This window comes from Poecilia formosa, unplaced genomic scaffold (assembly GCF_000485575.1).
Source record: "Poecilia formosa unplaced genomic scaffold, Poecilia_formosa-5.1.2 Scaffold11, whole genome shotgun sequence".
NCBI lineage: Eukaryota > Metazoa > Chordata > Actinopteri > Cyprinodontiformes > Poeciliidae > Poecilia > Poecilia formosa.
The window spans coordinates 1,137,664-1,152,193 of record NW_006799950.1 but is presented as its reverse complement, the minus strand read 5'-3'; the positions used below and the strand labels follow the sequence as shown (position 1 = coordinate 1,152,193).

The following is a 14,530-nucleotide window of genomic DNA, read 5'->3' as shown; positions in this document are numbered from 1 at the left end:
TTCTTTGCTTCATATATATATATATATATATGAAGCAAAGAAACCCTTAAGACTCTGCAGCAAAAGAGTCTTTAAAATCTTTTTGTTTCTTTAGTTGAATTTGAATAAAGAAAGGATATTCGGATGGATGGATAGAGGGAGAACAAATCTAAACATCAGGAAAGCTAAATGAGTATGCAAAAGGAGACATGGAGCCGTGAGGATGACGAGGGAGGCAGCCAACACACACATACACATATACACAAAAGTGATAGAAAAAAAAATGCCCGGGGCATGCTGGCAGAAATGTGAGAGGAAAGTCTGCTTTTGGAAGCGCTCATTGTGACAATGGTAGCTGATTAATACAGCCTCACCCTGCTGGAGGATCAATGGCTGACTGGAACTGATTCAGTGTTACATCCTCCGAGAGCTTAGATTGCCGTGCACGGTAAAAATAGACATTACTTGCTTAAATGAAACCAACAGGAAAAGACGGAGATTCTTGGCCATCTGGTAAAGACACCTTGCTTTCATCTCAATTACTGGAGATTTGTCTGCGGTTCCAGCGTCGTGGACCGTGATCTGCTTTTTATAGCGAATCAGCTGCCTTGTCTGGCTTTTGTATAGCTTTTTGCATTACGCCAGATGGACACACACACACACACACACACACACGCACACACACATACTGAAGCCTACAATCAAGCTTTAGAAAGTTATGCAGTATTATTGACTGAGATGTTGCATTGTGTTCCAGGGAGAGCTTGGAAACGGCCGTCTAAACTTAAGGTTGCGGAAAACAAGGCTGCCTATGCTTTACGCGTCGCAGGTAGGAGGGAAGCTCAAGAGACTTGCCCCTGGATCTTGCCCTCAGTTTATTCGGCAACAAGCATTGATTAAGCGCAACATACAGTAAATAATGAACAGAAGGTTCTGCTGCAGTCCAGACAGCACATTTTTCAAGCCGTTTCAAGCCAGACGAGTGGGCAGCATACCCTTTAAGCTCTACAGGCCTTACTCTAACTGAACATGCATTTTAAGCATACAGAGTTTAATAGGAGGCACATAAACACTGCTTGACAAGCTGTCTGCCTAATAACCAAACACCAAATCCGTTCCTTGAGCAGAAGAAGAAGAAGACAGTATTGTAAACACACTGCTGTTAACTCTGGTCAATTATGCAGCATCGGAGAAAAAAAGGCTTCAATGCAAATGATTGAGTTGGATATGAAAAGTGTGTTGTCTGCATTTGTATTTAATCCCGTTTTTCCGTTATAACATAATGCAATAAACATCGCAAAAGTTCCGCGAGGTAATGCGAAAGAAAACAAAAAAATCTTCTGCGTCCCCTAGGGGGCGCTGTAAGATTCAGTTTTGTGGCTTACAAAAACCTACATCGAAAACTAACAAAGGACACAACCTTGTACAGTACCATGACAAAACATGGTGGCAGCAGCACTGGTCAAAGTTTATATCAACATAGATGAAGCTAAATACTGAGCTCCAAAATGAGAGAAATAGTTAAAAGCTGCAAAAGTTGTGATATTTCAGCAGGGGTTCCCTTCCTAGCAGAACACTATCCACACAGCCAGCACTAAATGGATTGGTTTAGATAAAAGCTAAACCATTCACCAGGTCTGTTTATGTGTTAGGCCTGGTGAAAAGCCACACCTCAACCCAATTTGGAACCAGTGGAAAGAAGAAGAACTGGCACCAAAGTGTCAGTTTCTAGATGTGTGAAGCAGCCAGACACGTGAAGTGCAGAGGTTGTTCAACAAAGTGTTAACTTGCAAGGGCTTAACGCAATTTTTTTAAATTTCTTTTTGACCTCCAACTGTCTCCAGTGATCTGAAGTTGAGCGTAACCTTACTTAACGCAGAACGAAGAAGTTCAAATAGTTTGGAAGGTCTCGATCATGGGTAGAAACTTTTAACACGTTTCATGCAAATTTCGGCCAACAGTTAGTGGTCAAACAACGTTCACGGCATTCTCTTATTACAATAGCTGGAAGTTTGATGGGAAATTAACTATTAACTTCTTCCAAAGCAGGCCAAAGAGAGATTACCTTCTGGCCCTTTTCAGCGTACAATGACCTCCACATTTAGCTCGTCACTGGCTGTGTGTCTACTCATTAGGCTTTGGCTTAAGACCAACACCCAATTAAGTCGCATGACCTCTCAGCAAAGCACAGCCTTATTTCTATGATGGATGATTGGCTTTTTTGAGGAACTATTACTGAACTGGCAGCTTTGTCATTACTCCCCCCAGTGTTTGGATCCCTATTCTTTATTAGATCTCGCTCTAATCACTCAAAGTTTTATGTAAGCTTGAAAGGAAGAAAGTTGGACGGAGAAACTCCTGATTTAGGAGCTTTTTATATTTCACTTTTATTACTTTCCTGAACATACCCCCTATATAGAAACGTTCCCTCCACATCGCCAGCGTGCCGGCGCCAACAGTCTGACACCTCCATTAAATAAGGCAGGTCAGTTTGATCAATCAGGGGCATGGATAGTCTCGCTCTACATCTGGCTCTGTTTGAAACCACAGGGCATGAGCACCCCTGGAGGCTCATTAGTATCACTTTTTAGAGGAGGAAAATGAGACGCAGGTGAACAAACTTCAGACTTTTACAAGAGAGGGATTCCAGGAGCAGCGCTGACAGATTCCCACAGGGCTCTCTTTAACCCGCAGGGAAAGACTGATGAATGCTAAGAAAGACACGGGGCAGAGATGGATGTGACGAGACGGATGATGAGAACGTGTGTCCAACTTTTGGCACCAGAACAGACTTTGGTTTATAGTTGAATCAATCTTAAGCAAGCCCCTGTAGCTTTTGATTGTTAAAAAAAAAAAAGAAAAAGAAAAGAACGGTAAATGGACAATGTAAAAATGACTAATGACTTAAAAGTTATTTAGACCTCAGCTTGAGTTTACAAAGCACACATTTCAAACTATCCTTATTTAGCTGACGAACATTAAGTCAAAATGAATAAATCTGTGAGTGAAAAACTAAGTACATCTCACAGGAATGAAATTTAGCAATGTCTGCCGAGATGCTAAATGTTTCTGACCCGAGTCTCGGGTCAGATGAGGCCAGAGTTACTGGTTTGATGGTAAGGTCTGGGTTCGAACCCAGTGAACATTCCTGCACAGCTTTCTTCAGGTCCGACCCCAGCAGTACAACCAGGAGACTTTGACTGGGCCATTGCAGCACCCTGATACGATTCTTTCTCACCAATTTAATTTGTTTGCCGTTATATGTTTGAGGAAACTGTCCTACTGACGGCCCACTTTGGTCGTGTGTCAGCTGTGAGACAGATGACCTCACATTTGACTCCGATACTATTGGTGTCCAGTGGCTTTGAAACGAGCCTGCAGCCTTACTAGGCTGCACACACCTGCACAGATTTGCATTTTCCACAAGAGAATAATCCACGTTAGTGCAGAGCGATGGATTTCAAATGGTTTAGAAATGGTTTTATAAAAAAAAAAAACTCTGGTGTTTATAGATGTGCTGTAACCTTCTGATGATCAGCTAAACAAGTATATTTTATTAGTAACACCTGGTTGCTACTTTACCTATTAAGTCCTGTTAAAAGCAGCAATCTAAACTTATATATATATATATATATATACATATATTTTGGCTGTTGATAAAAAAAGCTACTTGCTTGCAAGGTTCCAATGACGTGCTTTATTTATTTCCTCTCAGATTGATCTCAACAAAGCTTTTGTGATAATTGGACAGAAAGGCTTTTTGGTGGTATTCCTTTTTTTTTATCTTTTTTTTTTTTTTTTTTAACTATATTCTCAATACTGCGTGGTGACAAAAAAAGATTTAAAAAAAAAACAAACTCTGGCCCTCTGCCAGCCTTGATGGGTATTTTAAATTTGGTTTAACTTTTTTTGTTTAATTCCTCTCATTGTATATTTGAGCAGGTTTAGACAAATATCTATTTTTCTCTATTTTCTTGTAACCATTTCCTTCCTTATGATGATTACCACAAATTTGCTTTACTTGAATATCATGTTCTCTTGTCCTTCCCACTCTGAAGAGTGTCGTGTCATATTTTGAAACGTGAATGTCTGGGTTATATTTCCAAAAAGTTTTGATCAAATAATAAAGAACAGATGAACTAAATTAGGTACATTCATTTTACAGGACTCCTTTAATAAGCTTTATGAAACACAATTAAAAGATTTTCTTCCCCCCCGCACTGAATAAATGTACTTAAACTAAAGCTCAGGCTACTAAAACAAAGAGCAAACAAATTTTAAGGCCTTTAATACATCTTTCCAGGGGTGCACATTAATGTGAAGGGTACTGCATGTATATCTGTACAAATTTGGAACAATGTGCTATGAACAAGGATAAAACTGGTTAGATTTACGCAGCAGAGTAATAAACCTCTCAATGTCAAACCCATGCAATAAGTGAAATACTAATTTTAACTGTGCTGGCTTCGAGTGCCTCTATATTAAAAGTGCAAAAAGAGCCATACGCACGCCCGGGAGGCAGAGAAGGGAGAGTGAAAAGAAAGAAAGAAAGAAACGTGTCTGGCTTTTTACATATCTAAAGAAGGACAGGGAACACGTCGTTCAGCCAGCCGTGTGGTTTATCTCAGAAACTACAGTTGTAAAACCTGAGTAATATGGTTCGTATCTGCTAAGTTGACAAAAAGCGCCAGCCCTCTGCAACACAGAGTCGGGCTGTCTCATTTAAGCTCTCTCTGCCGGTTTTGACTGACAGACGGACAAACTGAGTGACAGTCGAGGCGCTGCACCAGACGACGAATGCTTCCCAAAGCTTAGCATCCAGATAAAAGCCACCGCTCGCATTGCTTCTCTGTCACTCACGGCTTCGTGGGCCTGACACGCAGAACGCGTCTCTTTCCGACTCCTTCTGAGTCGGTTCCCAAAGGTGGACAAGGTGAAGGTGGGTCCAGGCGAGTGTGTGTGCGAGTGCGCAGGTTGCAGGCTCGAAACAAAGCAGACAAACCCACCGACGGATTTGTTGACATTTCCGCACCTCGCGAAGCAGGGATAACGCCGAGAGAAAAAAAAAGGTCAATTCATATTTGCTCAGTTAATTTCTTTCCAGACTAGACTGGCTGTCGCATCACAGCTGAGTGACTGTATCCTAAACAGAAACAAAGATTAACATAACAAGACAATCAGGGGAAGCATCCCAGTGTGAAGGTGAGGAGTCATTATATTAGGAGGCAACAAACGAGCGACACGTGAGGCACTCATCCCCGTAGACTCGGGTGCATTCAATCAACTCGCATTTTACAAGGCCATCACAGGCAAGGGTTTAATTGTGTGAAGATGCGCTGCTATAACTATGGGCAATAAAGAAATGAATAAAATGTCACCGTAGCAATAAACTGAAAATAGTGTGTAATTATAGATTTATTCTGGGGTATGTTTTTGTCCCGAATACTGTTCAGGTGTGTAGAATCAGAAAATTTCCCGGCCGACGACGCGAAGAAGACCGAAAGATCTGAAAAGCAACCGACCATGCTCTGATTTAAAAACGCTGTAAAACACACGAGAAGGAAAAGCCGGTAGTATGTGTTTGTCCTGCAAGCGTTACAAGGACATTTCTAAGTCACTGGGACTCTAGTAAACACTCTGATGGCTTTCTGGTTGTTTTATTTATTTTATTTTTTTGACAAAATATGTTCTTGAGTTTAAAAAAAAAAAAAGCTAAATAAGACTCACCTCGGCAAACTGAAGCCGGCTGAACGTGCTGCCGGGAAGCGTGGTCAGCTTGAAGTTCTTTTTTGGTGCCACCCAGGTCTCCATGATCTCCAGCTTGCTTGTTGCCAGGTTGGTGGCATGGTGCTTGACCAGGTAGCCCTGGAACTGGTCCAGGTGGAAGTAGAGATGCACTGACACGGGGTGGCCCATTGGGAAATACCTGGCACAATAAAGAAAAGAAAAAAAAAAGGATAAATCCATTAAGGAAAACCTCAGACTATGGAGCAGCTTTTCACAGATAGGACTGGAAAAGAGGGAGAAAGGAAGATTTTCAGGATTTATTTAGGTAATGTCTAGAGGGAGTCTGCCTTGCACATGCTAATGTGGCCGGATGCAAATGTGTACTTGTTGTAAAGGTTAGTGGGGAGTCAATGTGCTCTGTAATTGTGTGACACGGTGGACATTAATTCAATGACCTTTAACAGAGATGTAATCTGTCAAAGACATGTCGACAATACAGATTATTCCAGGGAAGTGCTGCTCGTGGGCTGTTAAACCCACACTTATGCGACTGGAGTTTATACGTTTTATTATCTGGGCCTGAACGCTGAACATTATTATGAAGGACACTGTAATAACAAAACTACCCCTTAAATCATCTCACCTGGGTATTCTCATTACTTCCATAACTGCGGGTTCATCTTAGATAAGGATCAGAAACATGATCAGCAATTTAGCAAAGAAATTCAGCACAACATAAAAAAGGTGGAGCATTTTTGTGAGAGGTGAAAAGATGGGCGTAACTTTTGAAAATCTCAGTGCGACATACCCAAACGAGAAGGCAAACCTGCATTTACTGTCTTTTTTTTTTTCCGATTTGCTGCCGTAGCTAAGTTTAGGTCTGATCAAAAGGAAAATAAAAACAATGGAACATTTCGACAGGATATTTTTATACAGCTTAGGAATCTGTAAGTACTAAATATAAACTGGTGTAAACATGCTTTTTTTTTTTTGCGGCCCCGTTGCATTTTCTTGCTTTTTTTTTTTTTTTTTGCCGTTTCTTTTGTTTTTTTTTTCTTTTTTGGTTCATTCATTCATTTGTTCTGTTTTATTTTCTTTGCACCTTTCAGCAATAAGGCATCACACAAATACAAAGTCATAGTTGCATGTGTTTGTAATACTCACCTACTTTTCCATCTATGCAAGTCAGTAACTGATATCATTTGAAAGCAGCGTCAACAATATCCACACAAAAACAAATATCATTAAAACTCATCCTTTTCTCCTTTAGATTCAAGAATAAAAATAATCAAGCTAGCCAAAATGCACTAGTGGTTGAGGAAGCACATACACAGCGGTGGGGGGCAGCCCTGACCTGACGTCACAAATGATAAACACAAAATAGCTGAAGCTCGAACAATTTCAAAGATGCGGCCTACTGCGTCATGTTACGGCCTGTGCATTGCAAATGGGATGCAGTGAAAATTAAAGTGTGTGCAAAAGCAAGTGTCTCAATACCTTTGGTAATATAGTGCACCTAAAAACTCTTGCAAACCACAAAGAGAATAACGGCAAACGACATATCTATTGTTAAGTGGGTGTGCGAGTACTGATGCAAAGAAAGGAACAAAGAACAACGTAAGCTGGCAGCACGGCGTTGAACTGGGTCATCCAGTTATCTGAAGCAGAATGAAGATCTCGCCCTGTGATTAGAGTGTTTATTTGTGCGTGGCTTCATATGTGGCAGAGGGCTGCCCTGAGGCCAGACAGCCGCAGCAACTTCTGGAAAAACATAAAAGGACTGAGCTGAGAGTGGGCGATGTTGGGGGGGGGGATGCTCAACAGCTGCTGACTGCTCATGTTCTCACTCCTTCTCACCCAGATTTCTAATCTCTGTGTATTCCAAACTCCTTATTCCACGTTTTCTTGCACACACACACACACGCACACACACGCACACACACACACACACACACACACACGCACACACACACACACACACACCTTAACACAAACACAGTGTTCCCCCCCAGCTCCTCTGTGCAGCAGGCAGCCTCATCAGTATTCAGCTAAAGCACCAAGAGTCAACCAGAGCTAGCAAACGCTACCCTGACAAGCAGAGCAGCAAATACTTACACCCCCAAGGATTGCATTGCACACTTCCCCCAATCTCCTGCTTTGTTTTCTGTGTCTTTCGCCTTTCCTTTATTTTTTTTTTTCCCCCCTCCCCTCTTACAGCTCTCTGCGCTTTCTTTCACCTTGCTTTACCTCGGCTCTCAGGTCTCTCTGACCTGCCTTTCCAAAAAGCCGATACGAGAGGCTGAGCGAAGGGGGCCGAGCCGCAACCTGCACAGAAGCTCCATTCAGGCTTTTACTGCCCTGCCTCTCCAAGAAAGTCACAGCAAGCTGCTATCACTCTCCTTGTTCGTCTACTCTCTTTCACCGCGGTCTTATGCAGAAGCCAAGCCACCCATCTGTTAGACGAGATGTATGCTTTGCATGCACACAGCAACAAACGCCTCTGCCATGCGAGAGCAAACTTTGCACAACAGGCAGTTCCTATAAACAAAGTCCTAAGTAATCATGTTTTTTGCTGTGACACACTTCAAGGTAAACCCTGATCGATTGAATCACTTGGCCTCATCGGTAAAATTTCAGACCGATAAAATATAAAGAAGACAGCTCAAGGCACGGGGCCTCGCATCGTTTCACCAGACTAATTACACATTCAGTCATTATGCTGACACACCAGAGAGAGGCCAGATATGTGCGAGTGTAATTTTTATTTGTCTCTATTTTATTTATCTCATTGTTCTTAAAGCTTTTTTTGTGCTTCTTCCAATCCGTTTCAATGAGATCTATGCGAGATTATTAAATTAGGAAAAGCTTTTAATGCAAAGAAGGGAATGCACTGAATAAATAATTGTATTTTTTGAGAGAACCACATCTAAATGTTTCTTTTTTTTTTTTAAAGACCTTAGAGAATCACTTTTCCACACTGCAGCAGAAGTATCAATCTACAGAGGGGGAAGTGAAGATCCAAAGAAATTCAAACTTTCCAAGGACGTTTTTCTGTTCAAGGAAAACAGGATGCATGTGAACTGTAGCACCTATCGATTTTATTGAGAGATGTCTTTTAAATAAATAACTGCTGTCTCGTTATATTTATAGATCAAAATCTAAAACAATTAGAAACAGCCCCTACCTGAAGTAGGCCAAGTTAAGAAATGTTGGTAGGTGAGTTCATTAGTTTCTGAGCCCATTACTGACACCATTATGTGATAAATTCATTGTGGTTCCTTTAAATCTGATTGCTTCTTTCTTCTCTTTTCTCACATGAACCTTGCATGAACTTTTATCAAACATATGCTAAAGTAGCTCTCATTCCAAAATGTTTCCTTTATTGTTGTTAAAACATAAATTAGGTATGACATTTGTACAGATTAGAGTCTATTTAGCTGTAAAACATCTCAATACACTTCATCCGCTGCACGCAAATAGCTAAAACTTGCAAATCCTTGACACACCCCCCCCCCTCTCTAAAAATTTTTTCTAATTACTTTTTTTAATAGTTCAGACATAATATGCATAAATGCGCCCAGTGGAAATGGACATTGCACAGGGCGCTAAGCCAAAATCTACTGTCTTCCTTTTCTCCACTCTTGGGGGAACAGCCAATCAATACCAATGAAGGTCTTTCATTTTAGAGCTGCTGTTCAGTGTTGTTTAATGTTGCCACAACATGTTAGTGAAAAAACATTTTCACTTAATGATGAAAGACCTAGAAAAGTAGCTGCTTCATCACAGTCCACGAGAGCTCAGGATTTTAAGAGTATCAGAGAACTAAGAGCAGCATTCAAATTATGGTTCACATTAGAATGTAATATATTCTTGGGAGGACGAGGATGTTCCCCTTCTCCAACTAACTACCGGGGCTGTGGCAGGATTCGGCAATTTTTTTTTTTATCAGTAGTTTCACTTAGTAGGAGTATAATTTGCTGATGTAAACACTCACACTGTCCCTGAGCAAAACAGACAAACAGGATTAAAAGCTCAAACAGGATGAATGAACGTCCTGTCACTAAAGATACTGCTATGTGTTTTCTCATTTAACTTTCTCCCTTTGTAGAGAGTCATTCTTGCTCCTTTCACCCTCTGATGTTTTTCCTCGGAGTCTGCAGGCTCTCTGCTGTAAATCAAAGAAATTGCTGTAATGGCCGTAAAGCCCAGAACATAAACATAAACCTGAGAAAAACCGATTAGATTCAACCCTAAGACTTTATTTAGCTCTGGATCTGGACTGCATTTATGACACCGTGGCATATTTTTCAACAACACCTGTTTTTACATTTTAGTTCAGTTTTGTATTTTTAACCCGCTCTATGACTAGATTACATCTATAAGACTTTTATCCATTTATTTTTCTCTCTCTGTGACCTTGTGTTTTTGCTCATGCATTGATAATTTTTTATAGCTTTAGAACCATCTTTGTATTGCCGTGTCTGTGTTATGTTTTCTGACTCTGGTCTTTTAGTATTTATGATACAGCAATATAGAGGAGTCATGGTTTTTTTTGCTACAAAGCAAAAAAAGAAAGAAAAGAAAATGAATATATGAGAAGAACATACTTACTTAAACTCACAGGAAGTTGTAACTGGTAAAACAGGTAAATAAAAGTTTACATTTTGTCTAAACCTGTTTATTGTTGCAGTATTAGGAGGGAGTTTGGCGCCTTTTTCCCGGCGGTCATTACATGAGAGTTCAGGGTAGATTAGTCAAACCTGCATACTTGCACATGCACAACTTTGTCTCAAATAGACGCACATCATTTGTGACCTCTGGGTTTTTAACCATTTACAACTGTCCCCATTGCTTCAATTAAAAAAAAAAAAAAAAAAGCACTACGTTGCCAAAAAGTATTGGGTCACGACTCCAAATGAATTAATTCAGTTGCTTGAACCAGATAATAGAAAGGCTAATTGGAACAGCTCCTACTACATACCATACATTTATTTTTAGGTACTCTGGTCCTCAAGACACACTGCCTGGCATGTTTTAGATGTTTTCCTGCATCGGCACACCGGATTTCAGATTAACAGGGGCTCACTGAACTGCAATCATCTGAATCAGGTGTGTTAAAACAGGGAAACATCTAAAACATGCAGGGCGGTGTGTCTTCAGGACCAGGGTTGGGAAATGCTGCTCTATGGAAAAGATCCAGTGCCTGAATGAAAAAAAAAAGACTATAGCTAACTATAGCTGGCAGATTCCTTTTTATTTTTTATTTTTGTTTTGACGTATGGAAACCATGAAATCTGTCTTCCTTTCATCATCATTTTAAAGAACATTTACACTGCAGGCCAGACAGTGGGTGGCAGAGGGGTTTGCTACTGCTTCATTTCCTGCACATGAGGAGGAAATCACACAAAGAGGTGATTGCTTCTGCAGTGCCACCTAGATTTACTAAACAAATGAGACAGTCGGTTCACTTATGTGGGTCTAAAACTTTTCCAAAGCATGATGTGGACTGGCCATTTGGAAAACGACCAACAAAAGCAGTTCAACTCAATTCAGTTTATTTGCGTCGTCTCACATCTAATGCCTGCTTTATATGAGCTCTACTGTGGACAAAGTGATGAATTAACTGAGTGATTAACAGAGTGATCTAAGCAATTTTCCTTCTTTTTTTCAAACAGGAGTTTGAAAGTTCTCATTTCCGAGTAAAAAAACAGAACAAGAAATTAAGTTGTAGGTACATTTTGTTTCATTTTTGTAAGAAATGTGAAGAAGCCTGAGTTCTTTTATGGCACTATCTGAAAACGCCTTGACTTGGATTCTTTGCTTTCGAGCCGCTACAGCAGACAGAGTGCCTGTCTGTCTTCATAGAGTCCATTAAGTAGATTTCTCAGCCAAAAATGTGTCTTTTTCAAATGGTCATGCTTTATGGTTGCGCTCCTGTGAGGAGCGTCCAAACCATTAGTTTATCATCTGCTGTTCGCAAAGAACCAGCCAATGAGTGAAGCCAACCACGACGGATGTATGAAATGACGGGCACGCATTCCTGCAGCCTGTTGTTACAGTAGAAAGGAGAGGAAAAAGATTTAGGTTATTTTTGTTAAGTAAAGGCAAAGTGATAAAAAAATAATCCAATAAAAATTATGTATTCACTAAGAGTTTTAATGTTAATGACATTACAGTCAGCTTAATCAGTCATGGCAGCTAGTCACAACCGTCCTAATAAAAATCACACCAAACGTATACTTTGAATGAAAACAAGAGGGTCCAGCTCCAGTTTGATTACCACTCTTCAATTCATTTCAGGCAGAAATGCAATATTCACCTTCAGACTAGTAGCACAAAGTCAAAATCTGTCCAATTAAAATGCAATTTCAAACAATCTGATTAAAGAAATCACAAAATGATAGTTTCAGGTGAAGAAAAACAGCACTTTGCTTCAAAACTTGATTTCGTTTTAATCCCTCAGCATGTGAAAGAACTGAACAACAGTGGAGAGGAACAAGTCCCCTCTGACAGGAAGTGATGTCGAGCAGAACCAAGATCATGATCAGGCTTGACCAGCGATTCAAGGGGATGAGAGGATACGAGGGAAGCGCAACCACAGATCCGACCGGAGGTAATGCATGTGTTCTGTACAATTTTTAGATTGAGCATCCCTGACCGCTGACCAGTTGTTTGAAAACTCAAAAAATTGCATCTTTTTCTAATGACTACTGCACCAAGTGCAACCACATCCAGTTGACACTTGTCAATGTGGAAGCTGTTCCTGAGGGAGGAAGACTCAAAGTTAGCAGTGTTCAGTATCAGTAAGGAGAAGTAAGAATGAATTACACACAAAGACATAAGAGGTGTTTCATAAATAATAATACAAAAAACTTTTCTATGACAGGTCCATACAGGTCTGCTGTTCAGTAGGCTATTAGAGAAAGCAAAACTTACCAGAGAAAAAAAGGAAGACTCAGTGAACAACTGCAAAGTTTCTCTGTTTTATCCTTTTGAGTTTTAAATCTCTGTCATTCATGAAATTTGTTGCATTTGTAAATGTTGGCAGCCTTGTGGAAATATTCAGATTCAGGTAAGGACCCACAATATTTAGAGAAGACACACAGAAAGCTAACCTGGCTAAATGCTAACAGAAGATGCTAACAGAAGAACCGCATGTGTTATGCTAAGACCCTGCTTCACAGCGACTCCTCCTTCACACACAATGTGAACTCTGTTCCTTATAAAATTAAGAATTTACTGCAACTGTTATTCTCAATAAAAAATAAAGTAAAAACTGAATTTACCTAAAGTTGGTATCGGGAGGTACCAAAACAAGATTAGCGCATCACAATTAGTTTCTGTTTGAAAAAAAAATTTTTTTTGAAGAAGGAAAACCAAACTAATAACAAAATGACACCAAAAGGCAAGTACATGAAATTGACGTACAGCCTTTTGTTCATTTTATTTCAACCGCATACAGTGTGTTTACAGCACTCTGAAATTCATTCATTCCTACTAATAATAGACCAAGCTGGCTTTCTGCGGTATGACCTAGATAGCCTCATTATCGCAGAGATAAATTGATGGTGTCATATTGTGTTACAAAATGAAAGGCTTTAGCCAGGCCTCCCAGTTGCTTATTGAAGCTATCCATTGTTATCCTATTTCCATGATATGTGATCTTATGAGGCGATGCACCAGGAGAAACGCGGAAGGCCATTTATGTGCCGCGCAATGTGGTTTCCAAAGCTAATAAAGGTGCGTCTGGTTTCCGAGAAGACGACGAACTGGACAAACACAAGCTGCAGGTGTGTAATAATAGCAGCAATTACAAGAGTGGTGGTAGTGAAATAAATGCTGAAGAGATACATGCGTGTGTATCGGTGAATGTACGGGGCTGTTTACCCTCTCAAGCGTGCACATTTTTAGGAAAACCAACCTGCAGCTGTGATCGTTTGGGTTCCCCTGAAGCGAGGCCGCAGCCCTCACCAGGCCCATCCGCGTGAAGGAGTGGTAATACGTGAGCAGCGTGTCCGACAGGCTGGCGACGCCATCTGGCTCGTCGTAAACATTCTCCCAGTACGAGTTCAGTCCCAGGGTCCCCTGGGGGAGCGGTCCAAACAGGTAGGCATCCAGCTGGTTCACTATCTCCTGGTTCACGCTGGCCTCAAACTTCCTGGCGAAGAAGGTGGGCCGCACCGTTTGCTGCAGAAACGCAGAGCGAGGCGGGAGGCGAGCAGAGGAGCAAAGCAGGGACAGAGGAGATAAAGAGAAGAAAAAAAAAGAGGAGAAGATTATTAAACGGTGGTGAACCAGGATGTGAGGGGAACGAAATGTGATGTGTGAGATACGTGTGGAAGTGATAGGTGGGCAGAGAAGAGAGAGAGAGGGAAAAAAAATGCTGATAAGAGGTTGAGTAGGGGGGCGGCTGAAGGCAGCAGACCGAAAACGAGAAAAATCGTCTTCTTAGAGATTTGTGAATGAATTAGAATCTGTATTAAATCAAAATTGCCCTCTATTTGGTCTCACTTTTCAATCTGCAAATACATTTGTGTTAAAGGCTCCCAATGGTAATGTGTCAGTATAACCAAAAATGGCTATGAGAAAAACTGAAAAAAAAAAAAAAACACTGAGGGTGTTAAATGTTTACACCAGAGGTTCCCAAACTGTGGGGCGCGCTCCCTAGGGGGGGCGCTGTGTCATTGCAGGGGGGGCGCGGGAAGCCGTCTGGATGAAAAAAAAACATGAACACTGTATGCGCTGGGTTTTTACCTTAGAATGACCAACTCTCTGTTATTCCTATGTCAATTTGATACAGTAGAGGCTTCCACACTTCCCATAT

The 14,530-nt window shown here is 40.8% G+C and overlaps 1 protein-coding gene and 1 long non-coding RNA gene across 2 annotated transcripts in view; one reads left to right on the top strand and one right to left on the bottom strand.

The window, feature by feature from the left end:
* Positions 1 to 14,530, bottom strand: part of xylt1 (xylosyltransferase I) — a 103,327-nt gene that overhangs the window by 13,964 nt on the left and 74,833 nt on the right. The window contains exons 8-9 of the mRNA XM_007543397.2: positions 13,628 to 13,893; positions 5,707 to 5,905 (exon numbers count right to left, since the gene is read on the bottom strand). Coding sequence (XP_007543459.1) covers positions 5,707 to 5,905; positions 13,628 to 13,893 — 465 coding nt within the window. The remainder of the gene's footprint in view (positions 1 to 5,706; positions 5,906 to 13,627; positions 13,894 to 14,530) is intronic.
* The window catches only part of LOC107834680 (uncharacterized), a 4,585-nt gene continuing 3,778 nt past the window's right edge, over positions 13,724 to 14,530 (top strand). The window contains exon 1 of the long non-coding RNA XR_001660492.1: positions 13,724 to 13,812. This is a non-coding gene — a long non-coding RNA (uncharacterized LOC107834680). The remainder of the gene's footprint in view (positions 13,813 to 14,530) is intronic.